Genomic DNA, 12,658 nt, shown 5'->3' with positions numbered 1-12,658 from the left:
GCTGAAATCTCACCTGCTCCAATAAGGGTCTACATCTTCGTCTTCCTCGAAGTCGTTCCAGGCACCTGGCATTCCTCTTTCTGGACTCTCAATACTTTCCCAAAACTCGACCAGGGAGTTGTCAGGAACTTCGATAAACCAGAACTTCCAATCGCTCGGCTTTGGACCATAGGAGAAAATCACGGTTGAGCACACTACGGTAGCACGACATTTTCTGCCAGTGTCCTCAGCTGAACCACCGTAAGATACGGTTGTGTGAACCTCGTTACTCAACCAGATATCCTTCTCCATTCGTCCGTATTCCTCGAGGTCAACACCAACTTTCTGCAAGGCGGTTAGCCAGCTAAAAAGTGCACCAAGAACATTCGTAATTGGAGGACACCATGGCATGACTTTCGGCGTGCATGGACTGTTGGAGACGTGATCCGCTTCAAATCGTGTCTGCCAACTCATACAGCTCAAATGCCCGAAGCTGTGAATTATATGCCCAAAAGGGGTATGGTTTCTGGCGAGGCGCTTTCCAACATTGTGTAGGTTTTCGACCCCTGCTTGGGCAGCTTGAAGTATCTTTTCCATTAGCGGCAAAAGGTCTAGAAGAAGAATATCTTCATCCACCACAGATTCCCGCATGTTCCCATAGAGTCCGACAATGTCGGAAGAGCGAAAATAGTATTCCCCCAATGCCCAAGATATACAATTAACAAGGTTCGAGTTACACCAGGATTTGATGCCACATAGACTAGGAGTTATACCCTCAGTTCCAAGCAGCGTGCGTATGAGTGACGCACGATTTGGCTGGTGCAACAAGCTACATAGATTCACGATGATTTTGATTTTGATCTGTGGGCTTTGTTGGTGGTAGTTTGACTCGGTTTTCTCCAGTATCCACGTGAGTACTCGTGCATCGCCCCGAATAAATGTACCGAAAGTAGTATCATGGCAAAGCAAGGGGTCTTCAAGGTCCGCATTCCAAGCGAGGGCATCTAGAGTCTTGAAGTATCTGCTTTGATTCCCCGTGGCCCCAAAGCACCAAAGATAACGTATCGAGTATCTTGAGTGATGTGTTAGTGCTTAGAGATAATGAATAGAGAAACCCCACAAGAGATCGCTCAGGTGTGGACTTACAACCGATCATCGGTTAGGCCATTTTCGAGAGAACCGCACGTTTGCAAAAGCAAGCGACAAATATCGGCTTGGTAGAAGGTCGCAGCAGTCTATTGGACAGTTAGAGGAAACAAGGAAAACAGTAACATCCAATTTATTGCTTACATTGAGAACAGACTTTCCTTCACATCTGTCAAATGGGGAAGCAAGGCCCAGATCAAACAGTTTCCGCATTCCGTCAACATTTCCGTTTCGGGCATATATCATTACTTGCGCATGCAAAGGAACTTCATTGTACGATCGGATATTAATACTGAAAGAATAGGCAGCTCGATGCATCAGAATTTCAATGCCCCTGGTTGCACCAGTGAACCATCTGGGAGTATGTACTCTAAGGATGTGACTCGATTTTGGAGACATTCGTCTAGCCTTCCGAACCGCCAGCTGCTTGGGGCAGTCAACCGCAGTAACAACAGTTGTCTCAGCCTCGACATCGTCCAAAATTCTGCCTCTTGCATTTGTTCGTGGTGAGCTCGAAAAGGTCGGTACTTCAGTTTCGGATTTCATTAAGGCCATGGACTGTGGTGGTCTGCTTTCCACCTGCTGAACAAGGAGACGGGAGAGGGTTTCAAAGTTTTGTTTCTGCAGCGACCTTCAAGAACTTAGCATTTTCTGGGTTTAGAACCAAATTGGTATATACTGACTCGGAATACAATTGCCTCGATAGGTGGAACATTGCCCTCGCATCTCTGACCCTCTCCCTCAATCGATCAATAGTTTCCTTCTTTGCAACAGCTTTGAGACAACCCAGCAACCTATGTTTCGAAATTTGGACATTCACATCTTCAGTAACCTTGCTCAACATCTCCGTGCTATATAGGCAGAGTTGTTCCACTTCGCCTACCACCATTGCTCCATGGCCATCAGGCTCTTTTATGTATGAGGAGCTAAACTCGGCGAGAAGGCGATGTAAGACATTCATCTCGTCCAGGAGGTACTTCACTTCGCTGGGTGCTTCCTTGACGCTCTCGACGAATGCAATGAGCTTGAGAATCTTTTCGCCGGTCTGGATGGCGAAAGCAGCGATTCCAACCGCGCTTGCGACGAGTTCTGCCATTTTGAATTTCGGGATATGATGTGATCGGAGACAAGGCTGTCAATGTGTTCTTGATTTTTTGTGAAGAATTCGTCCTGGTTTTGATAGAACACCCTTATCAGGCTGCCGACACTGCCCCCGCACAGCTGTTAAGGAAGCACAGCCATAAGGTTGTGTAACACATCGCCTGCACAGTCCCGCATTGTTGGTTTTCATGCATGAACCACTGGCAGGCGGAACAGGTATTCCATCCAATGAGCATATCTACCCGGGCAACCTCCCAGTGTACCATAGTTTCTCCTGGGCTGTGTCTCGCTTGGAGATGGATTGTTGGCTTTTGTGCAAATTGCGCGAGAACAACTATAGATCTGCGTGTCTAGACTGTCGATGTATACCTTACCTGCGGACCTTGAAGTGCACTGGCGATGAATGATATACACCCAAAGATGTTTCGATTACCCCATTACAAACTCGTCCATCATCTCGCAGGAATCCTTATATTTTATCAGACCGGATGGATCGCCCGGCTTTTCTGTGTTCCAATATGCATGTATCCTTTCTTGGTGGTGCCTTAATCGTGGCGTTGGTTTGGTATCCCATGCAATGGGCAATCCTCGCCGAGTAAGTAGTTCCGAGATCACGATAGCCTGACGAATTCCAACGGTCTCTCCAATGTTTCGCAGACGAGCGGCTGCCCAGCGCCTGATGGGCTCTGTCGTCAAATCCATGGTGCCGACCAAGAATAATGGCCAGAGGACAAAGTAGCTGCGCGATCCATCCAGCAGGCCTGATGAGGATTGGTTCAGAAAGGATGGTGTATGGTGAGGAACACTACCAAGGATGTCGGCTTGCATCTCAAGCATGATTTTGACAGAAGAGTCAAGCAGAACGGCATTTTCATCATCGCTGAAAAGTGGGGTGCTCGCAGTCGAGGCGACCAGTAATTGGTCTCGGATCAGCTCATGTAGGAGAACCCTGCAGGTCCTCATCCCGTTCCAGACATGGCTCATCCAATATTCCCCGTAGACGTGGTAGTGACCATCCCAAACGATATCAGGATTTTCAGTCGTGTAGAGCGTCATGTACTTCCACTCCTCGGGTAGATCTTTGAACTCATCAATGAAACGCTGGTCAAGTTCCAGTGCCTGCTCAACCACATTCCGAGGGCCGACAATCTCACTATCCCTCACCTTCGACCGAAAAATGGTGAAGTCGATGATTACCCCAGCGACTCGCCACCCAAGGCTATCGACGTCCATAAACTTCTCGGCTTCCTTTCGCAATTGTATAATGTGCTCTGGCATCGGTATTGTACGTTGTATACAGCTGAGCATTAGATTTGCGGTTGCCTGAAGGAATAATTTCTGTCCAGCGGGACTTTTGAACTGCTCTTGGCCCCGGAATTTGATTAATGCTGCCGCTCCCTTGATGTGCTCAGTCCAAGAGTCGAGAGACCGCTCATTGTTTCCGGATATCATTTCGTAAATGCTCAGGACCATGACAGAGAAGAGTGTGCTATCCTTCTTGGCAGCAGTGGGAGATCGGAGCGCCTGATTTGTCAGTTGCAGAGCCTTGACGTAGTCTCTTCTTGCTTTGGCCATAATTTCAGGGGCACGGAAAGTATTGGAAAAGCCCGCCAGGCCAACAGCACTTATGCTTGCCTGTAAGTGTTCCTCGATGACTGCTTGACCGCAAAGATTTTCCACGAGATCGAAGGCTCGAAACCACGTTGGAGCAAGAGTACCGAAAAGGGCGATAGATCTCTCCTCAAGCGTAGGAAACATAAAATAATTTGGCATCATGCTCTTGATGCAGAGTTCGTCATTTGCCAGTGGCGTATTCGAATACTTTACGACCTCGTTGACTGGGTTGTCATCACTGCATGCTTCATCACCAGCTATCGGATTGGGAGCAGAATGTTCCGGACTCTTCGATTTCGCCCTCGGTACCTCCTTTGACTTCACAGCTTTCACTTTCACGGTATCGCTCTCATTGCGGAACATAAGATCCAACTGGCTTCGGTATCCGGGGCATATTCGATGTGCTCGAATACACTGACCACATGATGGAGTGGCTTTGTCACACTAGTGTTCTTCAGTATCATGTTTCGAACTTATGGCTTGTAGGAGCGATGATACTGACTCGAGTTTTTCGCTTCCTACATTCCGAACAGGAAGCTGAGGGTTTGCCACAGTAGACCATTTTGAAAGAAGTACGAGGGATGAGAGAAGTGTATAACTCTGTGATCTCACAGAAATTTGAAGATATTTATCCTCATAAGTTAAGCTTCTTTCACTGCTGCCCTATATGTCATCGTGGTCCACATGCTGTGCGGCAGATTGACTCTGCATACAGATGCTGCCCTGCTTGACGCGTAAGACTTCGACAGGGCGCAACAAGTTTTGACAGCGCCACTGCGCGGACAAGCCGATGGGAGCCTAGTGAAGATGTGTCAGCCCCTTCGTTCTATCGTACACCTGTCAGAAGCTTAGATGTATCTATTCAAGGAGATCTGGGACCACAGATGATGCGCGATCGACAAAGCTTGTCTGGTGTTGACTAACCGGATGAGGGATGCACGACGCAGTTTAGCGCTAAGCCCGTCAGCAGCCTCCCTGAGAAAGGGGCCGGAATCCCGATCACGAGACCTTCGGACCGTCCCTGTCAACAATTCCTTGCTTTCTTTCGTCGTTGCGCAAATTCACGATAGAAGTAGTGAGCTGTGAGGCGAGTTCTCAGTTGAACCAAAAGCTGACGCTAAAGCTGACACTGAGGCTCCGGACATAATGCCACCATCCGACGGGGATGTACAAACACTCCCCATCCTCCAGGATACAATCCACAAACTCAGCGTTTCTGAAGAGTGGAAACTTTGAATGAGCTGCATTTTTCTCCTCTTCGGTTCCATCCCATCCGCACAGAAGTCCAATGTCTACTTCGCTGGTGTTCTCCATATCAACTCCGCCATCCTCCACTCCTCTTGCATACAGCTTCCCACTTTCGCGTGGAGCATATAGTCTAATATATTTCCTGCCAACAACCTGTGCAAGGATGTTGTGATACGGATCAGTATGGAGTGGACTGATAGTTCCAGCTGGACCAAACCATGCATTCAATAGTGGCTCGTCAAGTTCAGCCATTTTGGAATGCTTCTCGGCGAGAGGCGAGGAATGGTGTGGTGGTGGCGGCGATGTGTAGCAGTAGTCTGGAACTGCGATATCGTGACGAAGAGATGGCATTTGAGCAAACAGGTTATGCTGAGCGAGGTAACCTGTTGCAAGACCAGGAGAATTTGGATTGAGAAGAATATACTGCTCAATGAATTCTTTGAAGGGGATGATCTTCTGTCCCCATCCTTCGTCGACGTAGCTTCGACCGAGTTCGATGGGTACAAGCCGCCTTCCGCCGATGGTCTTGGAAAGCAGATAGCTTGGTTTGTTCCAGGCATTCTCATTGCGAGCTGGCCAGTGATCTATTGCGCGGGTGATGATCACAGGCTCGGGGCCGATATCTGAATTGCCAGGCTGGGACATATGTTTCTGGAAGTCACCCAATGTTGGAAGATGTCTTCGAGGAATTGCATGTACCACAGGTGGAACGAATGAAGAACGGACGGGACATCCATTGAAGAGCTGCTTGTGCTCTGTCTCTAGCTTCGGCCGCTTGGTGGGCCGGCCCTCTTCATCTCGCTTGGTTGAAGTGACATGTATCTCTTGCAGTAAATCGAGGACTCTTGTAATCTCTCTTTGTGTTTGTTCGGATTCCGGAGGCCCCGCCATGATGAGGGCCATGTCAAGTACATTGACCATCCCATCCATCTGACTGTTCTCGAATGTTGAAATCCGTAATTCGTCATCGTTCTGGCTACTCACATCTCCCCAGATTTCGCTTACAGCTAATGCTGAGAACTTCAGCAGGCTTGCTTCTCTAAAGAGCTGTGGCCAGCACGGCGGGACATCTTTGAAAGGAAATGCATAGAACTTCTCCGTTGCAAGACTAATCATATCATCCAGTCTCTGAATAACAAAATCGTAGTCGCCCATGTGATTCTTGATCAAGTTGCTGAGATGGTGCAGCAGGCTTAAGATAGCCTGGCTGCAGTGCTGGGGTGCATCGCCTTTGGGTGTGGGACCGAGCTGCTTTGATGCGTTGGACAACGATGCAGTGATTCGTGAGGAATTGCAGAACGATTGCACACAAATTTTGATCAGGTCTTGCTCTAAAGAAGCTTTTTCGGCCTCTTTCATTTTCTTCCGAGGTATGTGGCCTTGCTGTAACAGCACTGCCAATCGTTATTGTTGGTGCAACATTCTTCTCTTATATTACAACGAACGTAGCTCGCATGGTGGGGTTGTCGTGTTTAGTCTTTCGGTCCCGGATGAACTTTTGATTCACAAGAGGAATCTTGATATTCCAAATGTGATTAGTCAGCAAGGTTCCACACCCCCGGATCACGCTAACCAGGCCAAATCCATCATCACTTTACTCATCCATCTATATCATTATACACTGCTGTGGGATAATATTACTGCGGACTGTCTGTTATGGTTCTTACATTCCATGTAACTCCTTATGGGAAGCTGTTTTCTGTGCTGACTTCGTCCTTTTCGCAAGCCATTCAGGCGCCGCCAGCGAAGTATCTCTCCTGAGGACCCCGGCAGTCCAACAGGTGCTGAAGAGATTTATCCCAGATTGAGAGAGAATTATGTCTTGCGATGGAACCAATCAGCCTGATCAGTTGTGTTCCTTGACGATGGAAACTATACACGTGGGAAGCACAGCAGAAATGGCGACATTATTGACCGCCTAAAAGTTGCAGTTCCCCTGAGAACTATTCGTGGTCTCGATTGGCCTTCCCTCCTACATAGATGTTGCCAACCGAAATCCAACAAGGGCCGAGGTCAGAGTTTCACTGGAACAGCAGCCATTTAAAGTGCTGCATTTTCACGGTTCCGCAACACGAATTCCAAATACACAGCATGATATAGATGCTACCCTATTCCCGCATTGGAGTGCTGCTGGCCTTTCTACCACTCGAGTTCACCGACTGAGACCATGTCGGCTTTAAACACAAGAGAGCTTTCTGAAGTCTGGAACAAGGCATGGTCGAGGCAAGGCCTTCCGTCCACCCACTAGCAGTGAGGTAGTGGAACGATCCCTTTGGACGACGCGATACAGACTACAAGTAGGGTGTCGTACGAAATTTCCGCGGCGTTTAAGAATGTAGCTGCAGTGGAAAGCCTTGGTGGGGTTGGCGCTACAGTACATCGACAACTTTCCCCTATTTCCCTCTATCCTCAGCAGGCCGGACCTTAGAAGACTCGAAGTATAAGTAGGAATACATTCCGTCTCTCATTCGGGCCTAGGCCACGCCTATCCAGCCATACTCCCCTGCTTAGAGAGTACCCACAGATCCTCATTTCTCATCCGTGCCATACTTTCAGTATGGCCGTGTATTATGTCTACCTCAAGTACGCTCGCAGCGCCGACTATCTGCGTGCCAACTATGGCCGCTGGTTGCTTACCTTCGAGAGTCGACATTCAGCCGATGAATTCTATCGAGCCATGAAAGTTGTGAAGAACTCGGTGAACAATCTCCGCTATGTCACCTTCCACCGTTCTACACCTCAATTGTGGTGTTATGATACCACAGATGGCGAGCGTAAGTAGAAATACCATCTTAAGTTAGGAATCCGAATGGATATGGTATCTTCAGAACCCGGGCTGACAACAACGGTCAGCTTGGTGGACTATCAAGCTTATCTTAGAGGGTGATGCAACCTGGAATTACAGCGTTATGGCCACTCTTCTGAGCGATACCAATGGCACTCGAGACTGGCCAGTTATCAACAACATCGTTGAGGGCTCTGATGTATGTAATTAATAAAGCCCAATGCCTGCACACAGGTTTTGGCTTCCTCTGCTAACCACCTGTTATCCAGTGGTTCAATGGCGGTTCATTCTTCATCCGCAATAAGCTCATCCCGGATTTATACTGGCACTCTGACGGATCCGCTATCATCGCAACCAAGGAGCGTCGCACGAAGTTCGTGGTCCGTGGAACGGCGTTCAAGAAGGACGACGACGAACAAGTCTTGATCAGATCTGACAAGATTACCATTGAAGTCGCTGAAAGCACTTCCACCGACAAGATCCTGTTCGTTGGACATGATCATGATAATGCCATTCTCGTCATCACCGCTGACAAGTATGAGTGGACGTTCAAGGACTTCTTCGAGTCGTTCGGCGTGAAATGGTATACTGAATCCGGTAAGGATACGGAAAAGCAGTATCTGATCTACTCTCCTGCCATCTCGGACGAGTGGGAATTGGTGTGAGAATTGAAAGTTATCAGCTTGTCCCCAGACTTGAGTCTTGGAGAGAGTAATTGCGGATTGTATTGCGCCGAGTTCGAAGCCACACGTTATTACAAACATGAAGTCCTCGCCAGCCACAATTGAATTTCTATGAGGCGTCATGTTGACGATGAGCTGAAGTGAGGCTGTTCAAGGAATCTAGACATACTTTCCGGTCTTGCCGGCGGCCTCGTATTCTATCCAGTCTCGTTACGTTGGCGTTGATGTTTTCGCATTGCCACTGTTGTCGCCAATATCGTTGACGCGAAGACAACCCTCACCTGTAGAGTAGGAGGAAATTAAAACGCCTCATTATTAAAATTCTCAAACGAGCTACATCGAGGGAAGCTCAATATAATATTCTGAGAAAACAGTTTGCCATCCCATGTCTTCTTTCACAAACCCTATCCCCAGTCCTACAAATGATCATTATTTAGCCTCGGATCGAAGGCGAGTGCCAGCCGAGATCTCTCTCATCACATCCGGAATCTGCCAGCTTTCAAACAGCCACCAATGTGGCTAACTCGTCGCAACTATGTTTAGAAATCATCTCAGTTACCTCTAGATCCCCAGATAAGCTTTTACTTGGTCCCTCCCTGAGCTGCCCTTAGGCCATTGGGCTGGGAGCGAGTGCGTATCCGAGTCTCGTATTCGGTTCCGGTCGGGTTGTTTGGACTACCAACCACTGTGGCGAAGTGATTGGTCTCTTCAATACTTCGATCGATGGCATCTTTCATCCGAGAAAGGGATCTCCAGGTCGGAGGGTCCCGATTCTGGGGAAGGGAGTGCTCGCTTGGCAGCGGGTTCTAGCCTTTGGACGCTGAAGTGACGACGCATGGAGGATGTGCGATCCGAACTTTCCTGAACCTGAAGCTGTATTTGTGGCTTGAAATTTTGGGTATAAGGCCATCCTTGCGCCTTAATATTGTGAAGGGGAACCAAAGGGAGCATTCTACAGCAGCCTCACAGGGTTCGCTTACGACTTGATTGAGATAGTCAACAACAATTGCCCAAAACTCAGGACCATCCTCCTCAACGAGCGACTGGAACAGATTCATCTTAGCACTTTTGGATCGCTCTAAACTTTCCATTACCTCACAGACAGACTTTTCTAGGCTCTGTACAACTCCTCTTCAAACAGTATTTCGAAATCTCCACACCTCTCTCAAAATGGATACCCTCAACGCCATATCACTCGCAGTCGTCGAGCGAGCCTTGATTCAAGCACGAGCAGAGAAGACTTTCTGGCAGAAATATAGGTGGTATATCATCGGCGGACTGGCAGCATTACCTCCTCAAGTAGCTTTGGGATGGTGGTAGTAAGCAGTCCCTCCTTCCCATCTAATTAGTCTCAAGACCACATCAAATTCAATTCTTTGGAGGAGAAAATCAGCGTTGGTTGTTCTTCTATGTGTGACTAACAATGAGATAGCTTGAGACGTCGCAAGGCGAAGAAAGCGGCGCTTAAGAGATCGGAGGAGGAGGCGGCGTTGGGTCCGTATGCGAACATGGAGGGGCGGAGATAGTCAAACTTATCGTCAGATATGAGGATGAGATATCAAGAGCCAAAGACTTGAATATGCTGCGATCGAGAGTTGGAAACGTTTGTGGAGGCAATAAGGTGGTTACATTGGCAGATTTGGAGTCATCCGTCATGTAGGAAGCATTATTTACACGGCGCTGGCGCGAGGTGGATTTCGCTGCAGAGTGCAGAGTCAAACGCGGAGACAGACACCCTGCGACTTGCCCATTTTGCTTTGATGCCAATTGTTTATCGCAATATATATTTCAAGCTTTGATGATAGTCTTTTATTGTCTCTCATTGTAATATACCTTCGTTAATCGATGAATATGGTGTTTGGGAGGTGTAATACCCTGCTCGCTTGCCGTTTTGCAATTGTTGATGTCGTCTGACAATTTGGTATATCTGGAAAGTATTTTACCTCAGAAAGTTGTCAAGGGATAGCCATGGAGAACTAATCCTTCTTCTTCTTGTTGCAAAATGTTGAACTGTGTGAGTACGAAATTGAAGGCTGGGTGGACGCAGTGCTATGACGTTATATACTGAGGGTGATAAGGGCAAGGCCGAGTGATTGGAATGATGAGGGCAAGAGAAGAGAATGTGCGTTTTTGTAATGGGGAAGCCATATGTGCGCCGCTTAGTTTGGTATTGAAGCTACTACCTATTAACTTGGGGTTACTATTTTATACGTACCATAGGTATGGTAAGGAGAGGATCTCACCGGGAAGGGGGACAATACAACGACCTTTACTCTGTATCATAGAACAATGCCATGTTTCAACATGCTCCGCATTGTTTTATAACTCCAAAGTCTCCAAACCTTACTAGATCCTGGATATTGTTCCTAAGGTGAAGTTCTGTGGGAGAGACACAGAACTCGCGCTTACGTAAGCTGGGGACTAACGAGATTTCACATGCTTCACTTCACATGCGAACTAGGGTTCTCTTCCCGCCCACTTCTCAACAACTGCATTCCGTCCATACCCGCTGCTTATCGCTATAAACTTTGCCTCACAATTACTTTGGCAATTTTCCAACCGCTTACATCCCAATGTCATTCGATATATTTGAGTTGCCTCAGTTCACGAAAATCATGTCCTTGATATGATCCTCGCATTGGGTGCTTTTTCGAGCTTCAATTCTTCCATTTCTTCAACAAATTCCACTTCGAATTGCTTGTAAATAAGTTACATTCCTGGATCTACATTCCTCACGTCGTGATTTAAGACATACACACACCCCCAAGGAGCATTTACTTATCATCCATCCTCCGCAATGGCTCAACTCCGTCAACGCAACCCCAGGCCTGCTCCACCAACCCGCCCCCTCTCGGAATTCTTACCACGAACAAAAGAGCCCTCGATGCTCTTTTCCTTATTACCATCAGCCGTACAATCCCGACTACCCCGCCTACCTTCCCTCCGCCGCTCCGTCAGTATGTACGGCATTTCCAGAAAGCGCAAAGTTTCCGTGTCAAGGCCCTCATCTGGATCTTCCACGTCGTCTGCATCGTCCGGAATGCGGACCCCAGAACAAGGATACACATCTGCCATGGTGCTCAGCGATGCGAGGAACATGATGGCAGATGATGGGGTGGTTGATTATTTGGTCGAAAGTGCGTCGAGTGATGAGGATACCTCAATGCCGAGGGCAGGCAGGAATCAGAGACTAGAATTGACGGAGAATAAGAGCGGGATTGGATGGAAATTCGCAAACCAAGGCAAGTCAGGTTGCTGTCTAAATGACGAAATGTATGCTGACCATCGACTAGGACTCAGTCTTCTCAGTCTAGCGGTCGACGAGTCTTCCTCGCTATCCCAAGATCCAAACTTCGGAAATGCAAGCTTCGCAAGGCAACTTTACCTACACGCTCTTACCTATCTCATTCGAGCTCTGCCCACCGATCTCACGACTGAAGAACAACTCAGTATTCGAAGTTCCCTCCCACAAGGCATAGTCGAACCTCTTCATCTCGAAGTAAATGGCTATGCCCAGCCTAATACCGCGTCCGACAGCCAACGCTCCCTCCTCCACCGCACCCTCGCATCAACCATCGTCCAGTTCTTCATATTGGCACAATTCGTCTTGCCATATATCAAGTACCTGCTACGTGCCGCATACCAATACGACCGCGAGCATAAAATATCCGAGAAGGTTTTTAGTCAAAGCATCGAAACTGTCGATACGCTGGGCAAGGCAGGATTAAGCTGGACGGGAGCCATATATGGTATGGGAAATGGCAAGGTGGGACAGGTCATGACGGACACCGCCGCGTGGTTTGTTGAGGGTGTTACGGGTGGGATTCATGAGGGTGTTGGTGAGGGAATGGTGATTATGGGTGCTCCTAGAAGAGGTCCTGGTCCAGAAAGGAGACGATGCTGAGATTAACGACTGATTACCTAGAAGAGAATTTGGATTTATGATACCCACACCAACTTATGATGCCGGAGTTACTGCTTTGACTGGGTCCTGGGATATATTGGTATATTAGAGAGAAATAGAAGTTGTAGGACGCTTGCACTTATGCAATTGAATTCATAGCCCAATTATTTTACCCCAACCGTGAAGAGGCTGAAAGTC

At 48.0% G+C, this 12,658-nt stretch overlaps 6 protein-coding genes across 6 annotated transcripts; 3 read left to right on the top strand and 3 right to left on the bottom strand.

The window, feature by feature from the left end:
* Positions 1-9: 9 nt before the first annotated feature.
* Positions 10-2,221, bottom strand: ONS95_001231 (uncharacterized protein; the record flags this gene model as incomplete). The annotated part of the gene is made up of 4 exons (XM_058494416.1): positions 10-1,051; positions 1,126-1,214; positions 1,270-1,756; positions 1,809-2,221. 4 exons carry the CDS (start codon positions 2,219-2,221, stop codon positions 10-12), a joined length of 2,031 nt encoding a protein of 676 aa, XP_058364621.1.
* Positions 2,222-2,655: 434 nt separating this feature from the next.
* ONS95_001230 (uncharacterized protein) lies at positions 2,656-4,402 on the bottom strand (the record flags this gene model as incomplete). The annotated part of the gene is made up of 2 exons (XM_058494415.1): positions 2,656-4,284; positions 4,343-4,402. The coding sequence occupies 2 exons, from the start codon at positions 4,400-4,402 to the stop codon at positions 2,656-2,658; spliced, it is 1,689 nt and encodes a 562-aa protein (XP_058364620.1).
* Positions 4,403-4,935: 533 nt separating this feature from the next.
* On the bottom strand, positions 4,936-6,447 carry ONS95_001229 (uncharacterized protein; the record flags this gene model as incomplete). Its single annotated transcript, XM_058494414.1, has 1 exon — positions 4,936-6,447. One exon carries the CDS (start codon positions 6,445-6,447, stop codon positions 4,936-4,938), a length of 1,512 nt encoding a protein of 503 aa, XP_058364619.1.
* A 1,198-nt stretch (positions 6,448-7,645) lies between these two features.
* On the top strand, positions 7,646-8,538 carry ONS95_001228 (uncharacterized protein; the record flags this gene model as incomplete). The annotated part of the gene is made up of 3 exons (XM_058494413.1): positions 7,646-7,862; positions 7,942-8,072; positions 8,143-8,538. The coding sequence occupies 3 exons, from the start codon at positions 7,646-7,648 to the stop codon at positions 8,536-8,538; spliced, it is 744 nt and encodes a 247-aa protein (XP_058364618.1).
* A 586-nt stretch (positions 8,539-9,124) lies between these two features.
* Positions 9,125-10,904, top strand: ONS95_001227 (uncharacterized protein). The gene is made up of 2 exons (XM_058494412.1): positions 9,125-9,875; positions 9,989-10,904. Exons 1-2 carry the CDS (start codon positions 9,727-9,729, stop codon positions 10,080-10,082), a joined length of 243 nt encoding a protein of 80 aa, XP_058364617.1. The 5' UTR covers positions 9,125-9,726; the 3' UTR covers positions 10,083-10,904.
* A 138-nt stretch (positions 10,905-11,042) lies between these two features.
* ONS95_001226 (uncharacterized protein) lies at positions 11,043-12,636 on the top strand. The gene is made up of 2 exons (XM_058494411.1): positions 11,043-11,798; positions 11,850-12,636. Exons 1-2 carry the CDS (start codon positions 11,354-11,356, stop codon positions 12,458-12,460), a joined length of 1,056 nt encoding a protein of 351 aa, XP_058364616.1. The 5' UTR covers positions 11,043-11,353; the 3' UTR covers positions 12,461-12,636.
* Positions 12,637-12,658: the final 22 nt, after the last annotated feature.

This window comes from Cadophora gregata (genome assembly GCF_030347475.1).
Source record: "Cadophora gregata isolate MNR1 chromosome Unknown scaffold_1, whole genome shotgun sequence".
In the NCBI taxonomy this organism is placed as follows: Eukaryota; Fungi; Ascomycota; class Leotiomycetes; order Helotiales; family Ploettnerulaceae; genus Cadophora; species Cadophora gregata.
This window is presented reverse-complemented; position numbering and strand designations above follow the sequence as displayed.

What these genes read in the sequence shown, in the direction of transcription:
- ONS95_001227 (XM_058494412.1), top strand. Translation starts at nt 9,727, where the DNA reads ATGGATACCCTCAACGCCATATCACTCGCAGTCGTCGAGCGAGCCTTG. An exon ending in GTAGCTTTGGGATGGTGGTA is followed by an intron (nt 9,876 to 9,988) that starts GTAAGCAGTCCC and finishes ACAATGAGATAG; the next exon opens with CTTGAGACGTCGCAAGGCGA.
- ONS95_001226 (XM_058494411.1), top strand. Translation starts at nt 11,354, where the DNA reads ATGGCTCAACTCCGTCAACGCAACCCCAGGCCTGCTCCACCAACCCGC. An exon ending in ATGGAAATTCGCAAACCAAG is followed by an intron (nt 11,799 to 11,849) that starts GCAAGTCAGGTT and finishes ACCATCGACTAG; the next exon opens with GACTCAGTCTTCTCAGTCTA.